Below are 19,900 nucleotides of genomic sequence, written 5' to 3' on the forward strand. Positions count from 1 at the left end.
AGTTATATAGTGGTATAGAAATTGTGTGTTTGAGCCAGCATAGAGTCATTAAGTGCGTGATAGTTGTGTAGCGGTTTAATACTGTCCGATCCAGAAGAGAGATATTTAGCGGGTGAAAGTAATCTAGTGGTACAAAAGTTGTGTAGAAGTACTGCACTTATGACAAAGCAGAATAAGAGTTATAGTTATACAGCTATTGCACATTTGGCAATGATTTCATTAAAAAGCTCGACAATTGAGGCAGTACCTTCTTATTCAGTACTGAAATATCATTTGGCACAGATTAGACCTAACTCTTTCCTACAGTTCAGTGTCATCTTTACAACATAGCTTCCATTTACAAATCAGTCGATTGAGATTCTGATATACATTCCATAAATATACGTTTGTTTATCACGCTTACTTTAAATGTGCAATGCAATTACGCCTGTTCTTTATAAAACGGCTGTCTAAAATTCACTTTTGCCATTTACAAAACATATGACGATCTGGTATATATTTGTACATGACCTGTGAATGTTCGGATTTAACTGCATACGAAAGACTTCATACCTATATAAAACAAATCCTAAGTTTTCAATGATATATACTAATCAATACCACACAGCATGATAGTGTGTTTGTGTAAGATCCCGTTAATTTAGCACTGAGATCAAGTTTAATGTTATTTTATAACTTTATCTGTTAAATACAAAATTGAATAACATTTTTTGTATTTTCGCCTTTCGTTCATTTTACAATTGTTCCTAAACATTAAATTGCTGCGCTTTTACGATATCTATTCCATCATCATGTAATTAAGACTGCAAAAATCTTATAGCGATGGAATATCAGCTTAGATACACCCTGTTTCCATTTCATAATATCTTAATATAACTTGATAAGGCTCGGCTCACTTATTCCTTTTTTCTATATTTTTCGTAATATTGCTTTCATTATAAGGCGCTTTAAGACGTAATCTTTATCATACTCATATTAACCAATTTTCATTTATTAATTTAAGTATGTATTTCAGATAATTGAAATAAGCTACTTAAGCCTATTAAGCGTAAGAAGTATGCAGTAAGTTTGGCTTTTGCATTTGATCATATCTAAAACATTTTTCGTTATGACCTAGAACATGCCAAAATACATCCACAGGCATCATGATAGGTATATTTGTATCATATTCCCAAACTTGATGTATTACAGTACATTTTAGCACCTTTAAGTGCAGACGCACTTGTTAGTACTAGTTAAAAAGGCATTGCGTGTGAAGAAATAATATAACGCATGTCATTCCTTCTTCCCCCCTTATTTTATTGCATTATTTGCATTTATACGTGGAATTTGGTAATATATACTGTATATATAAAGGAATGTATTAAAACGCATTTTATGACAAAAAGTTTCTTATTTAAGGAAGATGTAAAGCTAAAAAAATCGTTTTTATATTTTGCAATACGCTTATTAAAGGTAAACTACCATATATATGTATGGGTATTTCTGCATGAATGACGCATCAGCTCTTTTGTTCGGGTTGAAATATTAGCTCAAGGCTGCGTGTTATATAAATCTCCGTTTCTGTTTAAAACAATTTATTTTGAAGACGATCTTGCCAGCTATGGAACCGGAGCCGGGAGCCTTTTGTAAAAGGGTAAGTCAATTTACATTTTCAGTTATGTTGTTGATTGAACATTGATTGAGCATGTAGGAATGGTTTGTCGAATGTTCATTTATTGTTTAAGAAATAACAACATAAATAATATTTTCATTCGTCAGGAAGTAATGCGATTGATAAATTATTACAAAACGCGCAAGGGATTGTGATGTTATTGCTTTTTTCAGTGTTGCGCTCTGTTTAATAAGCGCGACGCCATTCAACATTATACAATCATATGTTGTAGTACATATTTCTTAAACAACTGAGTTTTAATTTTAGTTAACAATTGTTGAAACTGTAAATATGATGATGGATCGCAATGTTTCGATGGCCAATTGTATTTCATCTATTAATGAAGCTCGTGTAATGCCAATACATTCAGAAATTAAATGCCAATACATTGGTCTGATAGAAAATAAAGTTATGCAAATTGAAAAAAAAACATATCGAGTTTGATTTTGTTTTAAAGATGCACTCTAACAGATCGAACGTTCTAACAACTTTTTTTTATTTTTTGTCTTGGAACGAGCAAATATTTGCAAAAACCTATGGAAACCAATTATATAGAACTGCTGACAAAAAATAAGATCACAGATTTGTGTATCTAAGTATAGAAATGATGTTAATGCATTTTTCTTAAACCGTTAGTATAAATTATTTTTTGAACGTAAATATGAAAGACAACGATCTGATTTTATACATGCCATTGGTTTGAAGACGTTTACCCAAAATTTGCTCTTTCCGAGACAAAAAAATATTTACAAAAAGTTGTAAAAATGGTATATCGGTGAGAGTGCAGCTTATAATATCAAATTAATATAATATATACGTGTGTATGTGTGTGTGTGTGTGTGTGTGTGTGCGTGTGCGTGTGCGTGTGCGTGTGTGTGTGTGTGTGTTGAGGGTGCATGCAAGATTGCGTGCGTGCGTACGATCGTAACACCCAGTCGTACTCCACCTCCGGCACCACGCCACCCCCAAATCGTGCACGTGCACTTTGTATGTAAAGTTTGAATGTGGTAGAAAGTATGCCTTCATTAGTAGGTGAGATGCAACCATTATGTTATTGCTTATCACTAACAAACTCCTCAATCACTGGCCCACTTATCACTTATGAACCCCTCCCCAACTACTCGGATACACTTATCATTAACAAACTCCTCCCTTACTCCCCTTACCCACTTATCACGAACACCCCCCTACCCACTCCCCTGACTCTCCTTCCACTTCAGAAATCGTACAAGCGCACTCTCTGCGGGTCAATATTTAAATACATTACTCACGAGAGTCACCATTTATGAAATATAAGATGACAAAACGCGCAAGGGATTGTGATGTAATTGCTTTTTTCAGTGTTGCGCTCTGTTTAATAAGCGCGACGCCATTCAACATTATACAATCATATGTTGTCGTACATATTTCTTAAACAACTGAGTTTTAATTTTAGTTAACAATTGTTTAAACTTTAAATATGATGATGGATCGCAATGTTTCGAAGGCCAATTGTATTTCATCTATTAATGAAGCTCGTGTAATGCCAATACATTCAGAAATTAAATGCCAATACATTGGTCTGATAGAAAATAAAGTTATGCAACTTGAAAAAAAACATATCGAGTTTGATTTTGTTTTAAAGATGCACTCTCACAGATCGAACGTTTTAACAACTTTTTTTATTTTTTGTCTTGGAACGAGCAAATATTTGCAAAAACCCATGGAAACCAATTATATAGGACTGCTGACAAAAAATAAGATCACAGATTTGTGTATCTAAGCATAGAAATGATGTTAATGCATTTTTCTTAAACCGTTAGTATAACATTAATTTTTGAACGTAAATATGAAAGACAACGATCTGATTTTATACATGTCATTGGTTTGAATACGTTTACCCAAATATTTGCTCTTTCCGAGACAAAAAATAAATAAAAAATGTAAAAATGGTATATCTGTGAGAGTGCAGCTTATAATATCAAATTTATATAATATATACGTGTGTATGTGTGTGTGTGTGTGTGTGTGTGTTGAGGGTGCATGCATGATTGCGTGCGTGCGTACGACCGTAACACCCAGTCGTACTCCACCTCCGGCACCACCAAATCGTGCACGTGCACTTTGTATGTCAAGTGTCAATGTCGTAAAAAATATGCCTTTACTAGTAGGTGAGATACAATCATTATGTTATTGCTTATCCCTAACAAACTCCTCAACTACTGACCCACTTATCACTTATGAACCCCTCCCCACTCCTCGGGCACACTTATCACTAACAAACCCTCCCTTACTTCCCTGACCCACTTATCACGGAGACCCCCTACCCACTCCCCTCATCCACTTATCACTAACAAACCCCTCCCCTACTACCCTGATCCACTAATCATGAACTCCCCCTCCACCCACTCCACAGACTCTCCTTCCTCTTAAGAAATCGTACAAGCGCACTCTGCGGGTCAATATGTAAGTACATTATTCACGAGAGTCACCTTTATCCGAAGTGTTATTTGGGGTGGGCCAAAATATTTTGTTTCTATGATAGAACAAATACGTCCTTTGTTTCGCCATCTATTTAGGCCCCCTCTTACGGGAAATAACCGGCACTAAACCAGCCCCTGTAGCCATACAAAAAGTAGGTCGTAACATGCAACATTTGGTTTATTCTCATGGCTCGAACGAAATAAGGGTAGTGACATTTTTTAAAAAGATATCTATACATTTCATGAAAAATGAGATTATCCAGGTAATACATCTTTTATATGAGAGATTAAAACTAGCTATTCTGTGGTTATTTCTTGCACAAGATGGGGTTGAATTTAATCATTTGGTAGTTCACAAGTTTCTAAACAAGTAGGCTGATGACTACCGTTCAAGTAACCGCCGATCACTGTACCCTGCTCACAAAATGATACCGGTAAAATTATATTTGTTATTGTGTAATATAATCATAGAGTCGAAAAGAATGACAAAACATTCGTGATATTGAGAAGCGAAAAGAAAATGCCCTCGCAAGTAATTTCTGTGTGAAATTTAAATAGCAAATTATTCTTATGACGTTTTTTTCTGGTACCAAGCTGTCTATAAACTATTATTTTGGGAGCATTCTGTGTTAAATTTTACTAATACAATTATACCACTTTTTATAGCATGTACCCCTACAGCTCCCCTAAGTGCGTCTTTAATTACTCCAGGAGTTACTTGTAGGGTATCCACAAGTTTACCAATGAGTTTAGAGCACTTTTAATGAAAATAAGAGCGTCAGCACAAATCATTTTCAAGGACATTTTGGTTGCAAGGGCAACACAGTATCCCTTTTGAGGAGGATTTGTTAAATGATTCACACTCTGCATCTTAGCATCATTTAACGTCACTTAACAAGATATTTATTAAAGTCACGGTTAGTACCACATCTATATATCAACATACTTATGGTAATAGTGATCTTCTTATATTACAGCAGTTATTTTGGTTCAAACCAGAGTAAGTCCTGGACATTATCGAATCTTATTAATATTCTCCTAGTGTTCCATGTTCCGAAATTTTAATCCTGGTGAACCTTTTTTTTCAAAATCACATTTAAGCATTTTGTTAAAAGTCGAAAATAATATGTATAGCATAAATCAATATAATGCAGATTTACTATTCATATTCTAATATAAAATTTAATCAAATATGTTTTTGTTTTTTGTTTCCTTAGTATCTCTTTTACTGATGTGCTTCATTTAATTTTGAATAGCCGTTTTCCATAACATCACGTGATGTGAACATTGTAGCTGCAGAGTTTGTTTGCCTGTGTACCCTCTGTAAAGCGTGACTTAGCATTTATGAAATATAAGATGACAAGGCGAAAAGTCTGACGATGAGACACCATGCACAATCATATTGTTATTTTTGAAATATGATACACGGGATGTCTTTAACATTTCCTAATCTAATAACAAGGAAATTAAATATTCTGTTTTTTTCTGTCTTTGAACGACAAGGGTGCAACTGTATACAAATACGAGTATTATGTGTCTACTTATACTTAAGGATGACATATCTCTTTTGGCACGTCCGCCTTTCTGTCCGTCCGTCTGTTTGTCTGTCTGTATGACTCTTTGTCTGTCTGTCTGTCCGTCCGTCCGTCCGTCCGTCTTTCTGTCTGTCTGTTGTCTGTCTGTTTGTCTGTCTGTGTCTGTCTGTCTGTCTGTCTTTCTGTCCGTCCGTCCGTCTGTCTGTCTGTCCGTCCGTCTCTCTGTCTCTCTGTTAATATTTAGCAGTTTGTGTGGGTGTGCACCTCGGGTTTCCCAGATAGTGAAGAGCTCGGGCCATTGACTTAGTTAAAATGATAGCGCCTCAATATTGTGTCGCGCTTATCTACGAATGTTTATGAGCCAGTGTGACCAAACATTCCATGAATCTTAACCTTCATGAATAATGGTGTAACGGAGTCTTTGTGCGTTTCTTCGCGAAATAACTACAGAGTTATGACCATTGACTTAGTTAAAATAATGCTGCATCAATCTTGTGTCGCGCTTAACTCAAAATGTATGTAAGCCAGTGTCACAAAACATCACACGATTGTTAACCAACATGTACAGTGGTGTAACTGAGGCTGTATGCGTTGCTTGGCCAAATAATTGCAGAGATATGACCTAGGCAGAAGAGGTCGATAAAACATATCATGTTGTGTCATGCATATATCCAAAACATTGCATAGCCAGAGAAATAAAACTTTATTGGGGCGTGAATCAGCTTGGGAATTTCTGCACCTGGCGGTTTGCGTGTGTCTTCTTATTTATAAAGTATCGATATCAAAGTGCGTTATGCTATCCAAATACGGTTAAAATTCCACATAATCACACGCGTACTTGTTCATCTCACTTACATTCATTCCCTACTAATAATAGGCTTAGTCATCACCTTTCCCCGGCCTCCCTTTGGCTTGAGAATTTCAGGCTCAAAAATAGTGTGTTTTTAATTCTCATACTTGTTAAATAAGGCGTTAGTATTTGGTTTAAAGAATTCTGGTTAAGCATTTGGTATGCATGGAGGATAGACCCGCTTGTACTGTTTTTGTAATTGATAAAAAATTTCGATGATTTTTTAATATTTCTTCTATGGTTTTTTTTTTTTTCAATGGATCTATATTAAATGCATTTAAAGTATGTAGTTATTGAAAATCGTGCTTTGTTGCAATGGAAACACTCTCTAAATTTTGAATTTGTAATAAACAGAGCAAATCCAAAGGTCTTTCGCAAAACGAACATTCTTTTAGTACTTGGACTCTGTAAGGACCCTGACACTATTTTACACCCTTTTATGACCAATGATTAGACGTTAATTATTAGGCACGTTTGCATTACGTGGTAGGAGGAAAACATGTATCAAGGACCATCGTCATAATCATTGTTTTAAATATTTCACTTAAAATCAAATAACTCGTTTCGGTAAGAAGTTAAGATTATTTTATCACCATATCCTATTATTTTTTCAGACTTTAATGTCGTTTCCATATCACTTTAAAGACATTTTTATTTTTTGTTCGTATGAAACCGATCGTTACGATACATTATAATATTTATCACGGCAAGCGCAATTTTGCAAATACATATAAGATTTATTATGACCGCTTTTGTGGAATGATATATATATATTTAGAAAATTTGGTTACTTTGCCAAAGGTCAAAAGTATGTGTGCATTCCACAATGTCATGTTTAAATGTTATACGATACTAGTCACGTGCAAGACAATGATGTTTGGTAAATGTTATTTTTAGAAAATTCGGTGGAGGTCAGCAGGATTGTTGCATGCTACAATGTAATGGTTAAATGCAAACCACAGTGGTATGCTTAAATGCGATACGAAACCAGGCACATGCATTAATCATTTCAAAAGACCATGACGTTGGGTAATGGGATCTATGTACTTAAAAGGACAAAACTGGCCTTTTCAACGACCGGGTATTCAAATTCATATTAGGATCACAAAAGGTTCTCACGCATCTGTTTTGGTTCGTATTTCCAAATATTTTCCCTAAAAGCACAACTATTCAGAGCTTATAATGTGATTTCTTTAAAGTGACACTCTTATTAAAACTTAATACATGCACATGTATAAGAAACATACATTTTGATTGATTAACCTTTAACTACTTACTAAATAATTGCATTTATGGAAAATATTAATTACTGATAACAAGATTGTGACCGTGTATTAAATAGCTAAAAACGCAAAAAATATTAAATGATTGGTGGATTTTAAAAGATTTACTGTGGTTTACTATCGTTTTATAAGATAGAAATACCGAGTTTTCTGCACCTTTCTTTCAAATTAAACTCGGTATCCTTCATAAGAATCATTGTTTTCGACATGTATTAATCCTTTTTGGTATGTTCAAACAATTGTGATATATCTTATTTTGGAGTAAGAGTGCATCTTTAATACAAAAGTATATTTTTTTTAATTAGTTTCTTAAAAAGTCTACAAATTTGCCTAAATAATAAGCGTTTGATTTAATTTCGCTATGTTCGTACTTCGTTTTACTGTCATTTACTTAGAAGCATTTTGGGTCAAAACCTCTTGTTTTTAATTAAAACTGTCGCAAAAATATCGTATGTTTAAGGCAAAAATGCTGCGAACGGCCCTTGATCTAATGATTACATACCAAAAATATGACCAATTTGATCATATGATAGTTTTTCTGAAATTGCATTTTCAAAAAGAAGAACACGTTTTGAATTTGGAGAGATGATACGAGGACATTAACAATAAAATTCCTTTTCATGAGCTGAATATATTTGATTTCAATGAGAGTTCAAGCGAACATTGTAGACTTTAGTAGAATAATAGACACGGAAGAATCCGCAACCTTTGGGTTACATCAGGTGTGTTATTTTACAAAGGGGGGTGTCACGGTGCCAGGACTCTATATTAGGGTCAGTTGTGATAACAACTGTTTTTAAGGTAAATGTTTTTTGGAAGAGACATTTGTTTGCTATGTTTTAATGAATAGATTAATTAATTTATCGTAATGTGTTCTTAAAAAATAGCCTTAATAAAAGTCATGTGGAAAACAGTCATTTTTGGAGTTGGAACCCTTGTCGTTATATAAGGGAGGTCACATTTTTTGGGGGTCTGGACCTAGTTTTGGTCACAACTGACCCTAATATAGAGTCCTGGCGCCCTTTGGTATTCAATATTAACTTAGGTATATCTTATAATCATACATCATTGACCTTTATTGATTATATTGGTCGTTTATTAAAAACAAGTAATCCGATAAGCTACATCGTTCTAAGAAGATCCATTTAAGACTTAAATTGAATATCAGCCCTGCTTTAGGGTCGAATAAAATGCTGCGTCAACATGCACATTGGCTCACAGAGAGCGCATTTGCGCATGACTACGTATGTCAGTATTTTAAGCATGAAGATTGCCCTTCAAGAGTACTTGCCACATTGTTTTTTTCTGTAATATGTTTAGGAACATTTCTCATGTGTATTTGGTATATGTTGCCCAATACAATTGATTACGGACTAGTTTTATTCAATATATTTGAAAAATTGGCAATGGTACGCACAGTGTATACACAAGTAAAGTATCAGAATACCATTTTGAAAGTCCTTTTCGAAAGAGAACAAATTATCAATTCCTCAGATTATGAGAGATGTATATGTAATATTGTTTAGGGACTAGTTCACGTTTTTTTGTGTGATGAGGCGAAAACATTGATATCATGTTAAGGATTAAAATTCGACATGTTGCATTTTATTGGTGTATGGTATGCAATGGGGCTGTTCAAAATGGGTGGAGTTGAATTTTAATACTTATATTTACTTTTATTTAAATCTACATTTCTGCTAAAATAAATTAATTGTCGTGGTGTATTAAACCGCAAAAACCCGGGCGTTATCGGTAGAAAACGTGCATTATTCAGTAAATTCACGTGCCGTTAATGCCCGGTTTTTTTGTTTTACATATGCGCTATCAGGGCCCTTATCATAACAATGAAGGCTGAGCGACCTGGTTTCTGGCAAGCTGATGTGTTTACTAAATAGTTTTTTTTCTGCAGTTGTTTTGTCTATTAAAAGCACTAAATTATTTCTAAAACGACTAACTCCTCCGAACTTCAGTTATTTCTGTCGATTTTATTCAGAACATATGACTTATATGGACATGATTGCAATGAAAAAAGAAATTTCAAATATGTTTTTCTCTGATACTGAAGATTCTGAACATTTTATCAAGAATATGTTTACAAAATTTTCAGGCTTAAATTAGTTATCAAAACAAATAATGGTTAAAGTAAGACTGTATAGGTAATTAATTGATTACCCGATAGGTATTGTGTGTAAATAATCCAATTAATCCAGTCAATTTTCGAAAAAACAACACTTTCAAAACGAATTAACACTGCAAAAATGGCGTCGAAACAAAATGCAGCTGCCGAGTTATGTTGCGGCCCGAATCGAGCTTAATGTAAAACTTTTTCAATGACATAACTCATGACGTCATACAAGCACCCGTTATAGAGGTTATTTTGAACTTACTGTTTTTGCATTTTCGTGACATTTAACAGCCTTTTTAAACACAAACGTTTTTCACCTGTTTCATCTATCATGATATCATCTACATTAAAATCAAGCAAATTATCGTTGCTTTTCTTGTTTTAACTGCTTTACTGCAGATTACAGTTTTGCATGTCGCCAATAAATTTACTAGGATTTCATTAAAAAAAATAGTTTCGTAGTAAATATGCCCCGCCCATTAGTATTATTGCGTCCAATGACAGGACAGAAGTATCGAAAAAACGCACGCGAGTTCGATGGGAAATGCCATTGCACTTTATACAGATATAATATGAAATTGATAAACAACAACCATCGTTGTGTAGGAATGAAGTGTAAATGTAAATATTAAGATGTGAACACTCTTCTTGTTTCAATGATTAAACACTAACAAGCTTGCAACGTATTGTTACTTATCTATACTAACTATATATACCTTTATTATTGATACTTATCGTAAGTTATTCTTTTAAAAATTGATTTATTATTTGATAATGATTAATAATTCTTTTATTAATATGAGTATCCACGGGAATTTATTTGGTGTCTGTTCATAAAATTAAATTAAATAACTCAATTTACACAGTTAAAAAGAGTCATTATAAACATAAAGTATGTGAGCAGATCTCTTTTAAGCTGCACACTCTCACAGGTTGAACTTTTAGACCACTTTGTTAGTTTTTTGTCTTGGAACTGGCCAATTTGTGCGAAAATGCCTGGCAACTATTGATATAAAATGCTGACAAAAATCAGATCAGAATTGATGATTTATGCATTTTTCTTAAACCATTAGCAACGGTTTAAGCCACAAAACAAGTGTCGAACGGAAATATGAAAATCTACGATCTTATCTTTTGTCAGCAGTCTTGTATCACTGACGTGCCGATAATCACGCAACATTTGCTAATTCCAAGACAAAAAAAGAAAAAAAGTTGTCAAAACGGTAAATCTGTGAGAGTGCAGCTTTAAAGCCGCACGCTAACAGATTGACAGTTTTGACATATATTTATTTTTACTTTGAGTAAGCAAATTTTGCGTGAACGTCAGGAAACCATTGATTCAAGACTGCTGACAGAATATCAGATCGAAGTTTTTCATATTAACGTTAGATGTTATATAGATAAAAGCGTTAATATAACGCTTTAAGAAAAATGAAATTTTCTACATTTTTCTTATTTTTTGAGATCTGATGTACTGTGAGTTATGTTATATAACTGCATTAAAGGCATTGATACCAATATTAACTGATTCTGAGACAAAAGCTTAAATATCAAAATATTTATCTGTGAGAGTTTAGCTTAATGACAAAACTCCAAGTTGTGCTGTTTAGATTTTTAAATTTGAAATACACTGATTCTCAAAGTAATTAAATAGTGCATATTTTAACAAAAGAAAACTGTCTTACTAGTTTATTGTATTTTGATGTTTACGACTTAAACTTCTAATTCAGGAATTATGTAAGCGTATTATTTTAGTACAAAAACACGGTCATTCATTAATGCTTTCATGGAAAGAAATTGAATACAACGCGGCACTTTGCAAGGCGTTCAAGGCCGGTCGGTTGGTAAAACTAGGTTACCAGAACGCGTGTATGACACCATGTGATATTGAGTGCTATATGATACCTTGCACCTGAATGATGCCACATTGACTTACAGTAACTTTACATGATAAGGTAAATTATATATACTCAAACGAGAACGACTACAAAAACAACATCAACACTTCATTAAAATACAACTTATATTTAAAGCCAATGCAATTGCAGATAGGCAATCATTAAGTACTAAACTGAGGTATTAAGAATTTCACCTTTCGCGGGTGTTTAAAGGTCCGCCTACTGCCAAACATCCGATACACACTCTGTGCGTCAGATTTTGCGTTTTCAATGTATCATCCAATAAGGTTGAATTTGTAGACAGATGACGTAAGATGACCTGAATTATATTTTTAATGAATCAGAAGGGCTCTTTCGCTACGCTCACTCTGCCTTTAATTTATTGTTTGTATGCTATGTTTTTGACCAAGTGGCCTTTACGTACCAATAAGGCAGGTGACTTGCCTTGACTAGAAGTAAGAAAACACATGGGATAATATTTGGAATAAAGTATATTGGACAGCAATGAAAATCAATTGAGTACATTTCTTTTTTAGCAATTCCGTTAATTTATTTGTGCTGTCTTGATACTTCCTGGATTCTTAACCATGGCTAATGCATGCATATGTTAGGTTTGAACAACGCATGTATTGTATTCAGATCACTACTAAATACATTAGTTATCCGGGGTGTGTGCTTTGCGCGTAAGGGTTCTCATACATGTTCCAGGGAAATGGAGAGGAGGTGCAGTTGTGTCGATCAAACACACATGCAATGGGTGTATGCGGGTTATGGGGCACACACGCTCGCATCAGGGTTATGGGGTATGCGGGTAACGGGACACTAACATATGTTTCAGTGGTGAAAGGGCAGGGTGGTTTGCGGCTATGTCTATCACTCACACGTGCATCAGGGCAATGGGGGTAAGCGGGTTATGGGACACTCACATATGTTTCAGTGGTGAAAGGGCAGGGTGGGTTGCGGGTATGTCTATCACTCACACGTGCATAAGGGCAATGGGGGTATGCGGGTTATTGGAACACTCACATATGTTTCAGTGGTGAAGGGGCAGGGTTGGTTGCGGGTATGTCTATCACGCACACGTTCATCAGGTCAAGTGGGGTATGCGGGTTATTGGCCACACACATATGTTTCAGTGGTGAAAGGGCAGGTGCAGGTATGTCTATCAATCACACGTGCATCAGAGCAATTGGGGTATGCGGGTTATTGGGCACTCACATATGTTTCAGTGGAGAATTGGTGGTCAAATATAGTGCAGCGGCGATGTGGTACTAACATATGGGGATAAAGGTGTATGTATGTATAGGGGCAATTAAACATGTACCAATGTGTTTTTGGTGGCGGTAGTAAGGGTACCAACACATGTATTAGTGCGGGGGGGGGGGGTGGATACTAAATCACACATCGATCAGCAATAATGTTTTAACCTTCATCTGAGAATTTGAAAATAAGCAGCTTTAATGTAATGTCAGATTGAAATGAATGTTCTTGTTGTAAAATAAACAATATGTTAACATTCTTGTTCTTATTTTACAGCTTCACATTGGCGGGAACATAATCACGGAAACGTCGACGCAGACCCTCGCTAGCACAATCAAATTTGATCTTTGAAGTTTTATTTCACGGTTTTACGTCAAAATGTTTAACTAATTTAGCAAAAGAAATTCAAAATATTGAACATTCGAACAAAGTTTTAACTTTTAAATAATTGTTTTATTGAACATTTTACATTGTAAGGAATGGTCCAATAGTTCCAAAACTACGTTACAAAAAAAATAAGTGCAAAAGCAAAGTCATCATGGGAAATTGTTTGAAATCATGCCAAGTATCCGAAAATGATCACCAAGCGCAGTTAGAGACCAATACAAATGTGTTAGGAAGCGACGTTGATGGTAGGTTAAATAATTAAAGTAGTTGATATGATAAATCCATTATGGTAACGTTTTCTGATGCTTCGGCACCCACCAGTAGGTACATGCAAATCGTTATATTAACTGCTCTGTTTGCATAGACAAGTGTCAAAATTTGAACCTTTTTTACATTATAACTATCAAACGTCAACATATTAACATATCAGGATTTGTCTTAACTCATTGTTTATATATTAATATATTAAGATATGTCATCACTACACTTAAGTGCCACTTTAACTGAATATGAAATACATCTTCAAATAAACCTCTCCTATGTTAGTTTTAGCATAAACTTATTTAATTGTACAACGAATGTGAAACAAATTATTGCAACTTATATTTATCACTCTACTAGGCACGATATTGTGCGAGAGTCTGGTCTTGTGTTTTGGGGGAAACCGGAGTACCCGGAGGATACTCACTTGTCCGACTTGGTGACCACAAACCAAACCGCTCAGGCCGGGAATAGAACCCGGGTTGCCTAGGTGAAAAGCGAGTGCACTAACCATTGCGCAAATTACATCATTTTAATTTTTGTATAATTATGCATACACATTTTACGCTCTAAACAAATGCACATTTCACATTTTAATTATACTTAAAGACTTAACGAATGATACCAAACGCTGCTAAAGAAAAATACAATAGTGTGTGTTGCAGCCATTAACGATGCTGGGGGTCGAGACAAACAGGGTATTAGTGAGGATGCAGAAGTATACAAGCAAGACATTGGCGCTCTAGCTGCAAGGGAGAAGGCCGAGATTACACAGCCCCAGCAGCAGCAGCAGCAGGATGAAGCCATCATAGCGGGTAGGTTAAATGTTTACTGTACGGAAAACAATGTATTCTGATATTTTAACGTTTTCAATAATTTCCGCACCCACCAGTAGGGCATAGAGATCTTTATTTGAATTCAACTGGGAAAAAGAGGAAAGGTCAAAGAACCTTTTTGGTTTTGAACTTTTATTTGTAAAAATGTCGATTTTTTTAGATTTGTCTACAAACATTGTTTGCTTATTGAAACCAATAGACATTAAGTGCAATTTTAACTGAATATGAAATTCATCTGCCAATGAACCTCTTATATATGAACTATATTATGTTATAGACATTTTAAAAACAATATGATAACTCAGTTTACTTTCTAAACGTATGTAACTTTCACATATGAACTATCCTTAAAGACTCAACGAACAAACAGCTAGCGCAGTTCGAGAAAACGACAGAAATGTGTGTAACGGTCATTGAAGATGCTGCGGTTCGAGGAATAGAACGTATTGATGATGGCACAGACGCACACATGCGAGACCTTGACAAACACGCTACTAAGAAGATGGCCGAGATATCACAGTCCCAGCAGCAGGTTGATGATGGCTTCAGAAAGGGTGAGTTCAATTTTACAGAATTAAACGTTTTCCAATGATTTCTGTACCATATAGTAGAACATATACTTCTAAATACGAATTCCGAAGTTAACATAGAAAATGTTTGAGCCGTTTTGTTATTACTTTCAATCGAAGATAAATCTACATTGCAGGATGTGTATACCAATATCATTATTTAAATTTTTGAAAAGGTAATCATTACACATCGAGTGCAATTTTAAAAGAAACATCACTTGTACTGGTATACGTAGCTACATGTGCGGATAAAACTTGCAGTTGAGTTTTAAACTCAGAATGACTTTGGGATTTTTATAAACTTGTACAAGTATGCTCACAAATATGGCATAAATAGCTTTCCTCGTGCTATCGTAAACGTAGTTTTAAACTTGAATAGGCCACATTTCTGCATGACGTGTTTAAGAAAAAAATCCACACAGACACGTAGCCATGTAGGCAGTGTTTCGCATCCTCTGTGTATCTGATGATCTTTTTGATATTTGCATTCTTGTATTCAAAACCCATCATCACAACAACCACCATTTTGAATAAACAAGTTCAAGAAGTGGTGGTTTATCATTCGTATCTTTTGGTCTCGTCATAGAGTATATTCACATGCTAAGTGTCATATTTGTTCAAGTTGTGTTGTGTGTAAATCATAAACATCTCATTGTAACGAAGCACAACAAATCACAAGATAACAAACGTAAACGAACACGATTAAATTAACATAAAAATGCATACTTTTATTTATAGATTTCCTTTCTTAACGGTAACCAAATACAAATAAATGCCCCCCGTTCCCCACTTAATTCCTACTGTCATACTGTATACCGTCTCTTATTCTACCTTTGTTCTCTTTGAAAACGTTTCAAATAATTATGAAGAACGCCATGCAGGCCACACATTTTGTAAAACTTACGCAAACAGTGAAACAAACACGGAAAATATGAAAAGGTTGAGCCTTCCTACTTTAGTTAATGGAAACGAACATTTCAGTAACTTACTTTTAACGTCTTAACGCTTTGATGAGTCTGCATTTCAATTCATGAAAATAGGCTTAGTATTCCATAACAGTGCACAATGAGTGAATTGGCACTTCTTCGCGACGGAAGCTTATTATTTGTTGCCACTTCAACATTGATATAAAGTGAGGTTATTCGCCAACCATCTAAATGTGGTCGTTTTCATAACTACATCAACAATAGTATTTTGCCTTGAACAAATACACTTAATGGTATATATGAACGTTTTCTTGGTAAATAGCCGTTTAATTATTGTTATTGCACGTTTGAGAACATGAGTGAACGTTCTCACAATCAGTGATAAAAAGTGCTGAATATTGGTCTAGTTTATTACTTGCGATTAACATTCAGAATAAAATTTCAACATGCGTTTTGTTGTGTCAATTTATCTTTGGTTCCTATTATTTGTGATCATGTGATGTCTCCGCGCGCACACTCAAATCGTCGTTTAAATATCTATACGATATCGATTGTGGAATATGACCATATTATTTTGTGTATTACAGACCTGAAAAAAATTCTACTTCAACACCATTTGAACAGCAACTCTACACTTTTTCCGGGACCGTTCTTTCATGGCTCAGTGAGCCTAGAATATTTCTACGTTCCTCCTAGGCTTTCGGAGGTATTGAACAAAATGAACAGAGAGAAGAACGGACCAGAAGAAGAGGAGACACGACCTATTACATCCCTGGAACAGCTACTGACACCTGATGATACAACGAATCAATTAACAATCATAACCGCGAATGCTGGTGTTGGTAAATCATCGTTTTGTAAGTTTGTATCTGTTTTGTGGTGCGCATTACATGGCCAAAAAACGGATACAATCAGCAAGTTTGCCAAAAGTTTTGACATTCAATTCGATTCTTTGAAAAATATACCCTATTTACTCTACATTCCATTGAGAGATATTCCAACAGGCCGAACCCATTCTATTGAAGACATTATTTTTGCTCATTTGGAAATTGTGATAGGATACCAGGACGATGACCGAAAAAACCTGGAAAGAATATTTATGGACGAACGATGTTTGGTTATTTTAGATGGAATGGACGAATCTTCCTTATCAACTCTGAATTCACCAAAGGCAAAACGGAAGTACAGCATATTGATAACATGCCGCCCATGGAAACTGGCAGAAACAGAATTGCCGAAATACAAGCATGTATGTATTGACGATCTCAACAACATTGCACGAAACAAGCTTTTTAAACACCTGAATACAATTTTAAACACATTTCATCGGACCACGTTTAACGTTGAAGATTTTTTTGCCACTTTAGAGACTCAAAACCTACAGTCACTTTCCTGCAACACACACGTTGGTCTGCAACTGTACTGCCTCTGGCAGGACAGAAATATGGACGTCGAAAAAAGCAAAATGAATGTGACGCTAGGACCTACAAGATCACACATTTATGCAGACGTATTGGAAATGATGTTCAATCCTAAAATACACGAAAGAAAAGAAACCCAAGAACGTACACAAACACCCGCTCTCAAACAAAAGGCTCTTCCTACATGTTTTGATGGACGTAAGCGGTGTAAAGCAAAATCCTATTTGATATACGAAATAGGAAAGATTGCTTTTAAAATGTTGGTTAACTCGAGCATTCATTTTGATGAGGCAACCATGGACTTGTTACAAGAAGAGCAGTTTCTTTTAGATTCAGGACTGATTTTAGCCGATAGGTCACAGAAGTGCAGTACTAAAAACAAGGTGTACCGATTTCTGCATAAAACCTACCAGGAAATGTTAGCAGCAATATATATGTCGTCACTGAACACCGAGAGTGAAGACTGGCTTGCGTTTGAAAACACATTCGATACGGTGTCTTCACCGGACATACTGGCCTTCCTGTGCGTGATGAACTACGAGCAAGGCTTGCGATGTTCGGAATTGTTCGGTGACATGCAGCGAGAGTTTTACAGAGAAGGTACATTGTATGCCAATGAGATCATCGAGTACCAAGACGCCGTGCAGTTGGCGTACACCGAATGTGTTAACAATGGAGTCTCGAATCCGCAACTTACCCTTAGACATGCATGCGTTTCAGCGTTTCGTCCCCAATTGCTTCACAGCATCAGCGAACTTAAGTCGTGTTATATTAAATGTTCAGAAGAAATCTCTGTTACAACAAGCTTACTAGGCATCGAACAACTTAACTTATTAGCTATATCAAATGAAAAAGATTACGGAACTGATCGACAAACTATCCCAACACAATTTCTTAAAACGTTAACAGTCCTATGTATATACGATTTGAATATAGACAATAATAACTTGAACCTGGCATCCTGTGATCTTAAAATCTTGATTCTACAGAATCTTAGGCTCAAGCAAGTGACCATCGCACCGGCCCTGTTAGAGAATTTCTGGGTCTCCATCAAAAATGAAATACGGGATAACACACCGCCTATGGAAGTGTCATTCGCACACGGCGCACAGTTTTCAAACAAATTACGAAAGCTCAGTCTGGACAACGTAACCTTAAACGAAACACTAAATATACAACAGTGTGACAAGCTACAACAATTGCGATTGGACACATTAACATTCCCTGATGAATTCCACTTGGACCTGTCATCCTACACGAGCCTCACACAGATTACCCTGCAAAACCTCCGCCTCAAGCATGCGACTATCGCACCGGCCCTGTTAGAGAAGTTCTGGGTCGCCATTAAAAATAAAATATGGGATAACACACCGCCTATGGAAGTGTCATTCGCACACGACCCACAGTTTTCAAACAAATTACGAAAGCTCAGTCTGGACAACGTAACCTTAAACGAAACACTAAATATACAACAGTGTGACAAGCTACAACAATTGCAATTGGACACATTAACATTCCCTGATGAATTCCACTTGGACCTGTCATCCTACACGAGCCTCACACAGATTATCCTGCAAAACCTCCGCCTCAAGCATGCGACTATCGCACCGGCCCTGTTAGAGAATTTCTGGGTCTCCATTAAAATGAAATACGGGATAACACTACGCCTATGGAAGTGTCATTCGCACACGGCGCACAGTTGCAAACAAATTACGAAAGCTCAGTCTGGACAACGTAACCTTAAATGAAACACTTAATATACAACAGTGTGATAAGCTACAACAATTGCAATTGGAAACAATAACATTCCCAGATGAATTCCACTTGGACATGTCATCCTTCACGACCCTCACACAGATTACCCTGCAAAACCTCCGCCTCAAGCATGCGACTATCGCACCGGCCCTGTTAGAGAATTTCTGGGTCTCCATTAAAAATGAAATACGGGATAACACACCGCCTATGGAAGTGTCATTCGCACACGGCGCACAGTTTTCAAACAAATTACGAAAGCTCAGTCTGGACAACGTAACCTTAAATGAAACACTAAATATACAACAGTGTGATAAGCTACAACAATTGCAATTGGAAACAATAACATTCCCAGATGAATTCCACTTGGACATGTCATCCTTCACGACCCTCACACAGATTACCCTGCAAAACCTCCGCCTCAAGCATGCGACTATCGCACCGGCCCTGTTAGAGAAGTTCTGGGTCGCCATTAAAAATAAAATACGGGATAACACACCGCCTATGGAAGTGTCATTCGCACACGACCCACAGTTTTCAAACAAATTACGAAAGCTCAGTCTGGACAACGTAACCTTAAACGAAACACTAAATATACAACAGTGTGACAAGCTACAACAATTGCAATTGGACACATTAACATTCCCTGATGAATTCCACTTGGACCTGTCATCCTTCACG

The 19,900-nt window shown here is 35.8% G+C and overlaps 1 protein-coding gene across 3 annotated transcripts; it reads left to right on the forward strand.

Annotated features, from left to right (window-relative positions):
* Positions 1-1,562: 1,562 nt before the first annotated feature.
* Positions 1,563-19,216, forward strand: LOC128206478 (uncharacterized). 3 transcript variants are annotated; one of them, XM_052908918.1, is made up of 5 exons: positions 1,563-1,636; positions 13,344-13,699; positions 14,381-14,530; positions 14,905-15,105; positions 16,634-19,216. In XM_052908918.1, exons 2-5 carry the CDS (start codon positions 13,606-13,608, stop codon positions 19,213-19,215), a joined length of 3,027 nt encoding a protein of 1,008 aa, XP_052764878.1. In that variant the 5' UTR covers positions 1,563-1,636; positions 13,344-13,605; the 3' UTR covers position 19,216. The 3 variants fall into 3 exon arrangements, with proteins under 3 accessions (XP_052764878.1, XP_052764879.1, XP_052764877.1); XM_052908919.1 differs by lacking the exon at positions 1,563-1,636 and having other exon boundaries at positions 13,203-13,699; positions 16,634-17,295; positions 17,414-17,664; XM_052908917.1 differs by lacking the exon at positions 1,563-1,636 and having other exon boundaries at positions 13,203-13,699.
* Positions 19,217-19,900: the final 684 nt, after the last annotated feature.

This window comes from Mya arenaria, chromosome 10, assembly GCF_026914265.1.
Source record: "Mya arenaria isolate MELC-2E11 chromosome 10, ASM2691426v1".
Taxonomy (NCBI): domain Eukaryota; kingdom Metazoa; phylum Mollusca; class Bivalvia; order Myida; family Myidae; genus Mya; species Mya arenaria.